The sequence below is a fragment of the Oryzias latipes genome, chromosome 7 (assembly GCF_053564925.1).
Source record: "Oryzias latipes strain Hd-rR chromosome 7, Olatipes_Hd-rR_3.1".
In the NCBI taxonomy this organism is placed as follows: domain Eukaryota; kingdom Metazoa; phylum Chordata; class Actinopteri; order Beloniformes; family Adrianichthyidae; genus Oryzias; species Oryzias latipes.
This window is the reverse complement of record NC_136243.1, coordinates 14373172-14388569: the sequence shown is the minus strand read 5'-3', so window position 1 is coordinate 14388569 and position 15398 is coordinate 14373172. Positions and strand designations below refer to the sequence as shown.

Sequence of the window (15398 nt, the reverse complement as noted above, 5' to 3'; positions counted from 1 at the left end):
CTATATTATGTTACTAAAATTAAAATAAATGAACAGTTTTCATCAACGTGTTACACATCAGTTACTGATTTTTATTAACAAATTTCATTTTACTGAACCAACAGTTGACAATCCAAAGAAGGTTGTGATCATGTTCTGCCAGACAAAACCAAATGATTTCAGAAAACCGCTTAAAAAAACAGAAAAGTCAACAGTGACTTAAACTGTTCACTATTTCACTGCCAACGTGGGTTCAGGCACTTTTTCCACCAAGGAGATTCTGCTGTCCGGTACTGACTGGAGTCACTTTACATGAATTCATTCAAGATCAAAACAAATACAACGTTACATGAATTCATTCAAGATCAAAACAAATACAATCAGTTATCGTCTTCCAACTAAAACAAAAAACTTTCATTTCTTTGGGTTAAATTTAAGAAACTACTGTAAATAATTAACACAAAAGTAAAATTCCTGAGAACTGATTCATACTGAGGAATTAACATTAGTGTAATACAGAAAAGATTTCCCCCAAACATGAGAAACACATTGATTGGATTGTGGCAGGACAAAGAGCCGTCACATCACTCACTACTTTGGCTGAAAAACTCTTCAAAAATACCAAAGGAGCAGACTTTAAAGGCCACTTCCTTCACTGAACAGGTTTTTCTGGAGCTCATGGATGCTTTTAAACAAGAAATGATAAAATAAAATAAATATGTCAATAAATAAATAAGACCATGAAATTGGAAAATAAATATTTTAACATAAAAGCAATAAAAACAAGGATTTTTAAAATAAAGATTCCATATAATAGCACCTAAAATACTATTACAATAAAATTCCCAAATAATGTTTAATTTGAACATTGTAAATTGGTCTGTTTTTATTTTAATTTTATTTCTGTTCATTAATAAAATGAATAATTTGAGATCTCCACAGTTTCTACCCACAATCCACAGTGTCATGTTTCAGACTGATGAATGCTAAGAATGTCACAGTGTGCTGAAAAAGCCTTTACAAAAATCGACGGCATGGTTCCTCATCAGTTCAAATAAATACGATCACAGGCTGTGTAGGAACAGCAGAAAGTGCAGGTTTTTCCACAAATGCACAAAGAACAGTACATTTATTTTAAACAACAGCGGACTAAAAAAGAAAACCACAGATATGCATGTCGACTTTTCAGAATAAAAGCACAATCAAGGTGCTGAATGAACATCTCTAACATAGAGTTCATGACTGCATCGACATCACGTACAAAAACGCACACACACACTCCGTGGAGTCGACAGCATTTGACAAACAGAGTAAACTAGATTTTTTTTTCCTCATTTACAGTGAAAATAAACTGAATGCCAAGAGAGTCTCTGTGAAGAATGGCAGCCTCTACCCCTGCTGCACCAGCCTGCGGTAGTGCGGCATGACCTTGCTCTCCGGGAGGTACAGCCCCATCTCCAAGGCGACCAGAACGGAGAACTCCAGAGGAATGAGTTCCCGTCTGTTGATGCGGAAACGCTCCTCCAGCTTCTGCTCGCAGACGAAGAGAGGACGAGATGTACAGATAAAGAAACGGAGATCGATTTGAGTGAGTCTTCATTAAAACTCCATTCAAGTGGCAAACAAAATACAACAGAACTGCTTTGGTGTTCAACTACACACCAGGCCTTAGACGCACATTCAAGAAGGCGTTAATCGCAGGTTTTTGAACACGCATCTAGCTCACGGTGTTCACAATGGACAAGCAGAGAGGGGCTTCCTCCTCTTTTTATTTTCTACTGTTTTCTAGCGTATGTTCTCCATCTACAGCTGGAAGAGGCTTGTGTGAAATGTCAGTGATACAAATCTTCTCCAGCCTTTTTCTTTCACAGCTCTATTCCAATATTGAAAGACCTGGTGTCATAATCCAAACGGTTGTGAATTAAAAGAGATGCCTTTCATACTTCACTACCAAATCAGAGTCCTTGACTGGCTGTGTGTTTTTGTACGTTTGAGCCTGAAAACGGACATGGAAACCTGCGTGGTGACACGTTATCGAGAGAGTTTTGAACACAGAAGCGTAAGGTGAAGAGGGCGGAATGAATCTTTATTTGCAGTTACTGCTACCATGGTAACCAAACATGTACTTGAAAGTAGATGTTTGACTATTTACTTTATTGTAAATTATGTTAAAGTGGCTCAAATAAAATCTTAAAGTTAAAAAGGACAGATGATGGTTCATCTCAGATGTTCTACAATCGTTGACTCGTGCTTCCTTCCTGCAGTCATGGGGTCTGATGACTGCTAACAACAAGCGGCAACTTCCTTTAACATCTGGAGCCTGAATGAGAAAAGCTGTTCCTGGACCGATGAGTCTGGCAGCGACTGAGACTTTACTCACATCAATCAGCTGCTGCACTTCAGGTTTCCGCAGATCGCTGCTGATCTTTGCAGCCAGCAGCACGCATGCTGCTGCCACCAGTTTCCTGTTCTGCTTGTTGAGGCGACCCTGCAGCACCAGCTTCTCGAAGTAAACAAAAGCCATCGCTATGGTAACCGGCTGCAGACCGCACTCCTCGCTCACGGCCCTCATCTCCCTTTTCAGGCTACAGAAGACAGAAGAGGTTTATCATTGTGCTGCTGCCCTGAAGCAGTCTCAAAGGCTTTTTGTTTTTTTAAAAAAAAGAAGATGTTTTTTACCTTCTTATCTTGCTCAGCGTCAGCTTTATGTGAGGAAACTTCTCCCTGAAAGTTTCGTTCATGTCTTTCTTCAGGTCAGACGGTTTCACATACTCGATAACCGTTGTCTGGAAAGAGGGATAAACAACAATCAATACAGAAAGCCGCTGGCGTCAGGATTTATGGTTCTGCATGACGAGTGTCCAATCTCACACACTGCTGGGTCAGAGTTCAGAGCCCTGTGACGCAATCCACCCAGAAGGACCTAAATCATGTGATGGAGGCACAAGGGGAGCTTTTCATCCTCCAACGTGACGGAGGAATTTTCACGTTCTATGAAACATAGCCCGTCCTGCTTTCCTACACAAAGGAGGCATGTGGGGCAGGCGACATGCTTTTCTGCTTTATGCTGGGGGGATAGGGGGGGGGGCATCTGCAATGTTGATGTGCCTCTCAACAGAAAAAGTGTCTGACCACACAGAAATCTAGAAATTATAAAGCCTACATATGACGCCTGAAGATTTCATCACACCTCAAGGTCGATCAAGATTCCTGCAGGTTTTTTTCTCAAATCCTTTATAAAAATAAACAGAAAGTGATCATTTGTTTGTACAGACCCACTTAGTCTGTAGAAAATTGTGTTTTTAACATGTTCTTGTGATTCAGCCGACATTTATTAGGAAAATTAAGCTCAAAATTGTTTTTCTGAGTATTTCCTTTATTCAAATGGTGGTGAATCAGAAGCAGATGCAAAAATGCTGTTTGTGACTCAGAAAATATACTGGGCAAGCCACAAGCTTCCTGCTCCGCTCCATTCTGATGCACTTGAAGCTCATTTTCTTCACATATGTCCTCCATCATCAGAAAAATGCAAGAACACGTTAAAAACCAAAAACTCATTAGAGTGGATCTTTAATGAAGGTGTCAGTTAATACCTGGATTTAAATGAAATTAGAAGAAGTTCTCTTTACTGCAGAAAATCTGCAGCATCCACACATCATTAAGATACCCGAGTAAAAAAGTTAAAAGCCTCACCACGTATGATGCGAAGATAAGGACCCTCTTGTGCCTCCCGCAGGGCCAATGGGGGTCGCTGAGCAGGTTGGGGTCATACTCTGCGGCATCCTCAATGTCTGGAACGTGACAGAAGGGGGCGCAGTTTTAAAATAACGCCACAGCAGCTGTGCTTTAACTTTATACAGCTTTGCGCGGAAGCCTTACACAGGTCCTGGGCCACACTGCTGTTGGCACGAATGGGGTTGAAATTCTTTTGACCGTTGCCGCGGAGACGGGGCTGCGGAGTCGTGTTGTCGGCTGCATTGACGCTCTTCTGCCTCACCAAAGCATTGGTGGGATAAAGAAACTGGGCGTAGGACACGGTCTGAGAAGGAATCAAGGGGGTGGTCAGACTGACTGCAGGTACAAAAAAAAAAAAATAACCCAGAAGATGGGATTTGCAGTTACCTTTCCTATGGCGCCCAACTCCACCCCTTCCAGCGAAGGAAGCAGATCAGCTGCTCCCACAGAGGACAGCCTCTGTCTCTGAGTGTCCACCTTTGGTTCACTGTCAACACAGGGAGCATGTTTCTGTAACTTCCAGCTCCTGATGCAGGAGCTGCTTCATGATTGACATGGATCACACAGACGGGCGACGTGAAAAATGTGAGGAAGGGTGGTGGTGATGGAGGTGGTGTGACTGGGTCCTGCCTCCTCGGTACCTGAGATGAGCATTGTCTCCGTATGGAAGCACTGAGAAAGCGGCATAAAGCGACCGCTTGGCACAAATCAGCATGATCCTGCAGGACACAGCAAGTACAGGCAGACAGAACAGATGGAGCGTCAGTCACTGCGACTCCACACAAACAAAGGTCTCTCACTCACACAAAGCTACAACCAAACTGCCCACCACCAAAAGCAGACTGGTAACAACCATCTAAAGCTTGAAGCAGGATGTCAGAGACCACCACCACAGCCAAACACAGGCATCTCAGGATGTCAAGGATTTTTCTTTTATTTAAGCCTAAAACTAAAGTTCAAATTAGGCAATGATTTTAGGCAATGAAGCATGGTTCTCCATGCTGTCACTGCGAATAATAACAGAAATGGTTCCCGTTTCCCCTTTTGCTCTATTTGACTCATGAGGAGATCATGAACAATGCACGTTTTTAAGTCCCACTCCCATCACCTTTTATTTAAAATCATTCCCAGTGTTCTTTTAATCATGACTAGTCAAAATAAAACAACCTGCGTAAGTTTCTAGCACATAGTCTCTGCAGAGCAGCAGTAGTTCTTTAGGATTTCACCTCTGAGTTGTGGGCGGGAGTGTTAGCGTGGAGAATCTACCGGATCAGAACCGGATTACAAAAACTATGTAAAACTATTAAATGAATGAACTCTGTAGGTGCGGGATTATATAGGTTTATTTCTTCCCACTCCATGTCAAGCAATAAATCAAGATCTACTTGACTTTAGTTAACGATCACTATCTTTAATTAAGCAAATGTGATTTAAGTGTGCCTGTTTTTTAAATCTATGCTTTTCATCATGAGTTTGATAAATGTGTGTAAATTCTATTGACTACAATGCTTAATATCAATCAATCAATCAATCCATATTTTGTTTTCTTTGCTCCATAAGTAACAACAATTTGAATAAAGAGATCCTTTTAAGATTACTTTTCTTTATCTCTGTCTTCCATCATGAGAAAAACGCCACAAGAACATGTTAAAAACACCTTTTTCAAGTTTTAAGTGGGTCTTTAAATCAAATGTCTTTATGAAACAACATGCTTTTATTTTTTAGATAATTCCTCATCTTCACTCAAACGTCAATGACGTTATTAGAAAGTTTGAGAAAAAACAAAACCAATAAACACATTCAAACCTTGAATATTTTCCTTAAAATACCCATTTGTCAGGTAATTACAATCTTAAATAGAACAGACCTACTTTTTTTTTCTTTTTACTTTTTTAAAAGCATCTTGAGTTTTTTTGGGGGTACAATTTAATCCAAACACTCCACCAAGCCAACATAAATGTGGACGATCCAGCTTCTAACAGTCTTCTAGAGAGCACCACAACCAGAACATCTACACAAACACTGAGGCTTCAGCTGTTCACAGTAACACACACACAGCTAGCGCAACAGTGTCTGCCACAGACTCTTAGTGCTGAACACCACAGCCAGACCTTCAGGAAAAGGCCATGCGGCGGTTATCAGATCTGTCACAGGCACAGCAACGCAGCAGCTTACATCTGCCGGGATTAATTACCTTTACGTTACATAATCTAGAAAGTGTTCGCTCAGTTCAGGAATAAACAGGCAGAGGGGGGGGGGGGGGTGCAAACCTGCAGGACAGTTTAGAAATGCTGCATCAGTGCACACACACCATCTTATGAGGGGAAATGAATGATGCTTTGTGGAGGTGGAGGACAAATATTTACACAAAAAAAATGAAAACATCAAAGTGATGAGACAGACTTTAGACCACAGTAAAATCCCACCAGCCGTGTGACGTGTGTCAAAAGCTGACTAAAGATGACAGCAGTGAGCTATTTCAGCGTCTCGTCTGGCTGAGGCGTAACCTCGTCGCCGCCGCTGCAAAAGGGTGTTCCATTTCAACACTCCATCTCTTTTGGCCTTCGCTAAGCTTTCCAGAGAGGGTGATTAAATTCACTGTAGCAGCTACCAGCCTGCAGCTGTGTTTTCCTTCTATTGCTCTAGTGCTTCTACCACAGTTAAGCAGCTTATTTCAACACTGGTAGGAGGATGGTGTGAAGGTTCTACCTCAGAGCCCAAAATGAAAAAGGGCCTCGGCTCTGACCACACTACCGAAATGCACAGAGGGTGGATGTTTGTGGACATTTGGGGACTCACCTGCATCCCCTGGTGTCGTACTGCCTCATGCTCTTGATGAAGTGGACTTTCTTTGGCACTTTGGGTCCGGGAGAGCCTGAGATGTTCCTCAGCCTGTGTGGAAAAGCTCCATTAGTCATTTTACACCCAAACACAAACTTACACTTTTATTTGTGTTAAAGTGCCACTCAATTAATCTTTTTATCTATCTTCAAAGCATTCCCTGTGGGCTTTTAGATATGATTATGCGGCTTCTAGTAAAAGAAAAGAAAAAAAACATGTCATTTTCTAGGACATAGTTTCCACAAAGCGGCAGTAGTTCATTAGAAATTCACCTCCGAGTTGTGGGCGAGACCGTTGGTGCAGAGTATCCTGCCCCTACTTCCCATTATCCGTCTGTTTACATTGTCCTGCTAGCTTACAGCCCCTCACACCCCCAACCTAACATTGCTGGTGCAACAAAAATGGCTAGCAATGTTGGAGCTATCCAGCCGTAATTCCAGCTCATACAAGGAAAACCAAGACGTACATGGATCTATTTGTCTAGAAGTGAATGCATCAGAATGGAGCATGGGAAAGGAAGGGCTTGTGGCCCGCCCAGTGTATTTTCTACATCACAAATACCATGTTTTTCAAACAGCCTTATTTGTCTGATTCACAACGATTTAGATAAGGAAAAACTCAGAAAATCCGTTTAAACTTAATTTTCTTCATATTAACGTAATTTTCTTAATATATGTCCTAATTTTCTTCGGAGTGGGTCTTTAAACTAGGTACGTCCATCTACATCTTAGGTTTGAGGTTTTAGGTTCGACAGTGATTAACCCCCCTCCCCCTTTTTTTAAATATTGGTTTGGTCCAACAAACCAACACCCTGGTCACCTGAAATGAGTCACAACCTAAGAGACCTTTCGTGTCCGACCACCAATTACTGTAAACAACGCCGGAAATTCCTGCACTGCGAGTTTAAATTCAGAAAATGTTCGAATGTGTGTAAATAAAAGTGTTTGGGGAGGTTGTTTGTTGTTTCAGGATCCCTCTGTTCCGGAGTCCTTTCACGCGGAAGTGTTTGTTTTAAGGCCCCGGAGACACCGTTCAGCAAACGCTCACCTCTGCCGTGATTCCACACTGTTGTTGGCGGGGACGGGGCTCACGGCGGCAGGCCCGGACTTGGCTCTGGTGCAGGGCTGGTGGACGACGACGGGGGACAGCGGGGTGTCCGGGGTCAGCGTCTCGAGCGCGCCGCCTCCTTCCAAGAACACCTCGTTTGGTCCCACGGAGCTGGCGCTTGACGGTCCAGGTGACGTGACTAAAGAGGGTCGAATGGGGCTGAGCACCCCCGGGAAGCTGGACGACGAGCCACAGCTGACCGCAGGGGGGTCCGTCACCTGGGTGACAGGTCCTTGACAGTCTGTCGGTAGAGGGATGGCCGCCGCGCCGCCTTCACGGTCCTCGAGTCTCGACTCTTCGGCGACTTTGTCTGTCTGTTCGGCATGATTTTCTGTGGTGGGCTGGGACTGCGGCCGGCCATCTAACGAAATGTTACTCAGGAACAATAAAGCTGCCTGTCGCCGCTTGGAGTCTTTCACTTTCCTCCGTTGCTCCCGGTGGGTCTTCGTCGGTTTGCTGCTGTTCCCGTTGGACTGCAGACCGCATACGGCGGTCGCCATTCTAGACTGAAATGGAGCTCGTGAACACAACGGAACAGGCTGCCGGTGGGGGATGGACACGCCCCCTCCACCGCGATTGGCTAAGAGCCTAACTATCCAAGCCAAACCTTGAAAAGGGCGTGAGTGATTGGCTACTGTGAAAAGTTCTTCCTGCTCTCTCATGATAAGTTGTTAGGTTACACAGGAATAAGTTACAATAAATACATATTTTATTCAATTCTATTTTTCACTTATTTGCGAAAGTTACTAATTTACACCATATAAAGTTTAAAGGATATTTTCCTTTCACCTTATTAAAAATAGTTTCCTTTCAAAATAAAGCATCTAAATTCAAGACACTTTAGTAAATGGTAGTCTATGTGAGTGTATACTGTACTACAATATACTACAAACATACTTAGTCAATACCTAAAGTGAGGCAGTCAACTTGAAGTTTACTTTTTATGTACTGTATATATTGTAAACTTAAAATGGTAAAATGTAGTCTGAAGAAGTATTCATAATGCATCAGACAGTTAGTCTACTTCCTACACTACATATACATGGTCTATGATTTGCTGTACTTATACTCAAGTAAACTAAATAAAACAAACTTCAAGTGTACTACTTTTTTCTTAGGGACGCCTCTAGTTTCAGTTCCTACAAATGGCGTATATGCTTTCGTTTTTTTAAACTCACACACTTCTGCCACCATTTTATGACTAACAGTTTATGGCCACATGCTTTATAAGAAAAAAACAGAGGTTACATCAAGGTATTAATCTTAGCAAACTTTAAGTTTATGATATTAAGTATAATTGAGTATGCCAAGTGTACTATGGACCATGTATGTGTAGGATCGGAAGTATACAAACTGAAAACTGCTTCAGACTACATTGAAACCCTTTAAGTTTACAATAGTAACAATGTATACTGTAGATTGTAAATAAAAATAGACTCCAAGACTGCTTCACTTTTAGTATAGACCACGTAAGTATAGTTGTAGTACGCTTAATTAGACTACTTTTTGCCAAAGGTATCCAAGTGTAAAACAGACCTAAAACAAAATGTTATTAGACTAGTAGAAGTAAATTCTTCATGATGTTGACCTCCTGAGAAAAAAAAATTAGGACACTTCATTGAGGGAAAATAGCTTAAAGGACAAATGAGGGGGGAAAGGACTAAAGTACATGTGTGGATTTAATTATGTTCCAGACAACAGATTTCAGGGAAACACATTTCTCTTTTATTTCAGCAACAACATAATGACTTGGTGTTCACCTTCATGTTGATCTTTTGTCCTTCCTTGAACAGTCTGGCTTGACCAGCTTAAGGCTTTTTGATTCCAGCTTTGTGTCTGAGATGCAGCCATGTTTGACGATACGCTCATTTATGGTACCAGACGGACGCAAACTGTTAGCACCATAAACAAAACCCCTTCTGGCGTTTTTTTTTACAAGTTCAACTGTAACAGGAAATGGCAAATGTGCTTTGTTGGCCACATATCTGGACAAAAACAAGTGTTTTCCACAAAAATACCAAATCGGTGAAACTAACCGAGTCGAATGCAAATAGCAGGACTGTCATTTGTGCCAGTAAGTGAGCGGACATCCACAAAAATAACACCTAATCCAGAATGTTCCTCTTGTGACTACTCAATGGAAAAAACAACTTTAACTCTGAAAGGTAAGATTTTCCATAACAGCTCAGATGAGGTTCGAAATCCTTCTTTAAAAACTGATTAAAGCAAAAAATCATTTAAAATAAATTCTGCCCCTTTTTAAAACGTTCGCTCCATTTTAAAAATTAAATAGCAAATTTGAAAATCTTTATTAAAAAATGACATGTAAAATTAAAAATTTTAAAAAAGTACCTCAACCCTGTACTATTAATAATAATCTAGGCAAAAGTCTCGGAATGTGCAGAATTTTCCTCATTTGACAGATGACAGAGAAGGAATGCATCAGACAGTGATCTGTGACTCTCTCCTTAGTTTCTACTCCCTAACATGTAATCCCACTGCTTTTGTTGCATAAGGTGGTCAAATTCTAATGGTATGAAGTCCAATGTACTCCATAAATGTGATGGAAAAAACAAAGAACTGCATAAACAGAAGAGGGTGTTTTTTTGTTTTTCTTAAAATAGTACAAAACCATACCCCTAAAAAAAACAGACTGAATGTAAACACACCAAATTCTAGTGATTTTCTATTTTAAAAAAAGATATGGCAAGAGTATTGTATATACCAGAAACAGCATGAAATTTCTCTAATAACCTCAGTCAAACATAAAGGTTTGTACATTCAACTCAAAAGTTGCCTTAAACTGCCCCTTCAGGTCGAAGCGCCTTCAAAGCCCCCCCTTCAAAATAAAGCTGGGTAAAGATTTCTGAGCAGAACTTGTTTGTAATCTCGTGGACGGTTTGAAATTACGGCGTGGTGACATCTTTGACTGCCACACCTATTCCGTGATGTTCTAGCTGCCATAAATAATAAACAATGAAGGGTTATCTGGACAGGACCCCCCAACACACACACACAAACACCTGCTTATGATTGATAACTTCACCACCTCTATCTTCCTGTTTGTGATCTTCTGAGATTACAAGACGACTAGTGTACATCCAACTGCCATTTGTGCCACATCATGACCTGAGAATTGATACAGAAACCAAAATATGCACCACAACTTCACATATTTTCTTTCACCATCAGTTGAGTAAAGAGACCACATCCCTTTTTTTCCCGCTCCTTTGCGTGCAGTATCGGACAGGATAGACCAGATGTGGTGCTGCTCTGTGCAACCACTCCTCCAGCCATTTTTCTTTTTGGCAGGTGGTCCGTGTGTCACCAAGTCACGCAGCTTTCAGTCGGTTACACTGTGGTTTCATACTCCATCACTTCTTTAGGTGTGACTAGACATCGGTACTGAATCCTTGGTGTGACTGGAGCAGCTTTCTCAAGCACCAGAATGGTTTTACGCAGACGCCGGTCGATGAAATGAGCATCCCAGGCAGGGTATCTCTTCCTGGGTAAGTCTATTCGGATGACAGGCCCCTCTGTCCTGGGTTTGAGGTTAGGTACTGGGGGCTTAGCCCCCCTAAGAGGTCTTACCTTAAACACATCTCCATCCTGCTCCCTGTCTGACCCTTTAGTCCTCTGCAGGGTTCTAGGGGGGCTGCTCACCAAATCTGGGGGAAGGCTGGACGCCGGGGAGGCCAGCAGCTCCACAGGCACTTCCTTCTCCACCGTATAGCTCCACCCTGAGACGGCGCCTTCAGGGTGCAGCAGACAGTAATACACAAACATAAAGAAGGTGCCCAGAGCGTAGCTGCTGGCCACCATGCACACCATCATCACGGCATAGAAATCCGAGTTGCCGTGGCGATCTGTGCCGCCACGGTACATGTACCAGATGGTGGTGAGGGCCACGTTTTCGACGAACACCGTCACACTGTAGATCAGCAATCTGCAGTGAGTGCGCCCCTCCCTGACACTGAACCAGCAGAAAACGTAGATGATGCCCACCATCATGTTGTAGATGATCTCCTCCCATTTTGACATGCAGAAGTCTGTCTCGCCTTGTATTATCCAAAACGTCATGATGCACCAGTGGGCCACGATGAAGATGCCGAAGTAAAGCTGAAACACGGATGCGAACAGGGCGAAGGCCAGCGTGCGAGCCGCGATGGTGAACAGGTGCCACAGAATCTGAACTATCACGGCTTTGTAGGTCATGGGAACCTTATCGTCTCGAGAGTCCCTCAGAACCTTTTGATAAGATGAGATCATCCACGCGAGGGACATGAGTGAAGCAGAAGCAGAAAGCCCTAAAGAGACAGCAAAGAGGAGGAAGATTAGATGGAAGGAGATGACAGTTGAGTAATTATTCTACCATTCAGCAAAAAGTTTTATGAGGGCCAAACGGAGGTGAACTTGGTGACAAAAAGACACAGAGGCTGATCCAATTTATGAAGGCTGTGGGGATTTTGGTGTGTGTGTGAGGGGGACTTACCCTGGAGGGGTAGCACCTGACTGGTGTGGATCATTATGCTGAGCTGCAACACCAGCTGAGGAGCGCTTTTCAGGAAGGACTCGAGCAGGCGCAGCATGCTGATATCTGCAGTCTCGAACATCATGCGCCAGTAGTAGTGCCTGCGCTCCGGGTCTCCATGCCAACGGCTCTGCACCCCCAAATACAGGGCGTGGACATACCTGTTCATAAAAGGCAGACTCATTTAAGTTTTAACCCCCCAAAAGTATACAATATTAGGACGTTCCACTCTGATGAAATTGGTGTTTTTAACATGTTCTTGTTGTAAATTAAACTTAAACTGCTTTTCTAGGTACTTCTTTATTTCAATTGTTGTGAAGCAGAAGCAGACAAAAAAAAACTTTTTGAAAAAGCTTGTAAGTGTGACATAGAAAGCTACAGTCTGTAGGCCACAAGCTCTCCGCTCAACTCTATTCCCATCCATCTACTTGTAGATGTCTAGACCCACGTGCGTCTTCATTTTCCTCGTCAGAGCTGGCATCCGGCTCAAAAGCTGGAAAGCTCTAATACTGTTTGCCATTTTTGTGTAGTGGTATGATCGGGGTTAGAGGGTGCTGGAAGCTAGCGAGAAAATACATGCTATAAACAAACAAATAATAGGTAGTGGGGGCAGACTTGGTTTGCACCAACAGCCCCACCTGTATCTTAGAGGTGAATTTGTGATGAACTACTGCCGGTCTGCAGAAACTATGTCCTCGAAAACGACAAGTTTTTTTGAATATTGCCTAAAAACAGCATAATTATAATTGAAAGACCACGGCCAACGCTTTAAAAATTGATTTGAAAGATTATCACACTTTAAACATTCTGATGTGAAAGTGTATCCTAGTATATCTAATTATGTGGGTTTTTACAACAAAAACAAAGATTTTAATATCTTACCATCAGTTTTAAGTACATCTTTCATGTTTACAGTGTGTAAAAGGATAGTTTTTTTTCTCTACAGGTTGTAATTGGAAAAACAGAGAGTACTGGAGCAACAAATGCCTGTAAATGCCTCTGCAGAAGGAGAGTCAAATAAAGCTCAAGTCAAGGGGCCTACAGAACCACAACAGAAACTGTGTAACCCTTTTTGTTCTGGTTTCCACTGCAGAAAAAGTGCCTCGGGGTGCACACATGCAGAGGGTAAAAAAAGAAAAAAAGAAGCTCTGTATTGAGGGGGCAGAATCTCTCAGGAGGTTATAGAGTACACTGTAACCCAACCCCACATCATGGGAGCTCACTATCAGCTCAGGTAGCCACCTTCAGCTGATCCCTGCTCACCTGATGAAGCGCATATCAGTGACAGATCGCTCCCGAGTTAACAGCTGAAGGTATGGAACACTGCTAATCCTCTTAACGTGCAGACACGGCCAGTTCAAAGAGTGGCATGTACAACAGCTTTAACTGCACTGCTAATCAGTTTGTGTTTAGCAGGCTTTCTGTGTTCAAGAGGAAATGATGGATCAATGTTATCCTCAGAGACCACACACGACAGATGTTGTGTTTTTGAAAGCAGAAGCTCAGTATCCATCAATGCTCTTCCAGTCTGAGGCATGACTGCCCTACATACTGTCTATGGATAACCTCATCAGGGTGTTTATTGTGTCTTTTCTGTGTCCAATCTAAAACATGTTTACATGGAAGAGCAATAAACATTTGAAGAGACACTGAAACCCCTTTTAACGTGTACAAATCTTAAACGATTCATATCTAATCTCTTTCAGCCAGACCATTCATTTTCTGAATGATGGCTGATTGTTTGTCTCCAGATGAATGACCTATAAGCTTGTGTGGGGCTACAGGAAATGGGTGGAGTCAGAGTCTCCCATGCACTCCAGGCTGTGAAATCATATAAAAAGACAATTGAGATCTTCCAGAAATCTTGGGTTTCATTGGTTTAGGGAGTGGTTGTCGTCACTCAGAAAAGCAGCAAAAGGCTGAACTGTGGTCCCCAACAGAAGGAGTTTCAGACTCACCTCCAGACCTGAGCCAGCTGAAAGATGTGAATGATGGCCTGAAAGACCCACATGAAGGCTCTGCAGCAGCTGCGGGCTCCTCCCCCGGTGGCCGGCCCTGGCAGCACGGCTGCCGCCACCGCTCGGCCAGCGCCCCGCTCACCGCTGTCCTTGGTGCTGAAGTTGCTCTCCTCCGCTCCCGACGCAGCCACGACCGCAGCCGCCGCCGTGCCGCTGACGCTCTCCGAGAAATCGAAGGCGAACCATCGGAAGCTCAGGACTTGCACCACCACGGACGGGACGATCACAAAGACCAGAGTCAGCGCAAAGCACCAGTACTCCCTCCGAAGGTAGTAGTCGGCGGCCAGCCACAGGTCTGAGGCCCCGTCCCAGAAGAACACCAGCAGGGCGCCCAGCGTCCAGCAGCAGTCTCGCAGGGTGTAGCGCTGCTCGACCACGCGGTCCTGCGGAGGCCGCGGATCCGACCTGGGAGAGCTTTGAGGCGGGTTTTCGTTTCGTAGAGAGACGGGAGCACCATCAGATTTCGCGGCCATGTTTGTTGTAGGGAGGAGGGTCGGGGGAGGGAGGCGCTGCGCGTGGCAGGGAGGGTACAGGAGGGAGGGAAATCGGAGGGGGGGGGGGGGGGGGGTCACCAGCTCTCACCGATGAACGTTTTAAATTACATTTATAACCCCCCACCCCACCAAACGCAGCTCTGTTCTCGTGGAATCTAAACCTATAGTTGGGTTTCCACGGTGATGGTTAATTCTCTTCCTGAGCGACTTAAACGCACTTTAGGAGAGCCCTCTGCTCGCTGAAGGGAACATCATCCTAACTTAGAAGTTTCAAACCAATGAACGTAGAACATTTTGGAGTATTTAGTCTGCAGCATCTCCGCATTAGATGGATTTATTAATACGTCTATAACCATCATCGTCATGAGTCGATCTGGAACTGCTGAAATATCTAAAATAGCAAGAGGGTTGAATGGGACATTGCAGTCTGGGAGGGTTTGAGATATTGTTTAAAGTTAATTGTTTAAAGTTGATGTACATAAACTTAAAATTGCATTACGGATTTTATGTGTATATGTCTATATGTTTATATGTATATATATATATATATATATATATATATATATATATATATATATATATATATATATATATATATATATATATATATATATATATATATATATATATATATATATATATATATATATATATATATATAAAAACGCCCCTCTCACCCTCTGTGGGTGGTTT

General features: G+C 43.0%; 2 protein-coding genes across 3 annotated transcripts; both read right to left on the bottom strand.

Annotated features, from left to right (window-relative positions):
* Positions 1-50: 50 nt before the first annotated feature.
* Positions 51-8231, bottom strand: cables2a (Cdk5 and Abl enzyme substrate 2a). Of its 2 annotated transcripts, XM_004070964.5 has the most exons (9): positions 7603-8231; positions 6514-6606; positions 4356-4433; positions 4102-4201; positions 3859-4018; positions 3673-3770; positions 2659-2765; positions 2360-2564; positions 51-1509 (listed from the first exon to the last, which is right to left on the bottom strand). In XM_004070964.5, the coding sequence occupies exons 1-9, from the start codon at positions 8160-8162 to the stop codon at positions 1369-1371; spliced, it is 1542 nt and encodes a 513-aa protein (XP_004071012.4). In that variant the 5' UTR covers positions 8163-8231; the 3' UTR covers positions 51-1368. The 2 variants fall into 2 exon arrangements, with proteins under 2 accessions (XP_004071012.4, XP_020560509.2); XM_020704850.3 differs by lacking the exon at positions 4356-4433 and having other exon boundaries at positions 7603-8230.
* Positions 8232-9364: 1133 nt separating this feature from the next.
* On the bottom strand, positions 9365-14734 carry xkr7a (XK related 7a). Its single transcript, XM_023956817.2, has 3 exons — positions 14152-14734; positions 12155-12354; positions 9365-11969 (listed from the first exon to the last, which is right to left on the bottom strand). Exons 1-3 carry the CDS (start codon positions 14682-14684, stop codon positions 11014-11016), a joined length of 1689 nt encoding a protein of 562 aa, XP_023812585.1. The 5' UTR covers positions 14685-14734; the 3' UTR covers positions 9365-11013.
* Positions 14735-15398: the final 664 nt, after the last annotated feature.

Bases quoted from the DNA above. Each gene is read 5' to 3' on its own strand.
- xkr7a (XM_023956817.2), bottom strand. From the start codon at position 14,684: ATGGCCGCGAAATCTGATGGTGCTCCCGTCTCTCTACGAAACGAAAAC. The intron at 12,355-14,151 runs GTGAGTCTGAAA...TTTTATGAACAG, and splicing joins CAGCTGGCTCAGGTCTGGAG to GTATGTCCACGCCCTGTATT. The intron at 11,970-12,154 runs GTAAGTCCCCCT...CTGTCTCTTTAG, and splicing joins TCAGGTGCTACCCCTCCAGG to GGCTTTCTGCTTCTGCTTCA.
- cables2a (XM_004070964.5), bottom strand. From the start codon at position 8,162: ATGGCGACCGCCGTATGCGGTCTGCAGTCCAACGGGAACAGCAGCAAA. The intron at 4,019-4,101 runs GTAACTGCAAAT...ATTCCTTCTCAG, and splicing joins AGTTGGGCGCCATAGGAAAG to ACCGTGTCCTACGCCCAGTT. The intron at 3,771-3,858 runs GTAAGGCTTCCG...GTCACGTTCCAG, and splicing joins CAGTGTGGCCCAGGACCTGT to ACATTGAGGATGCCGCAGAG.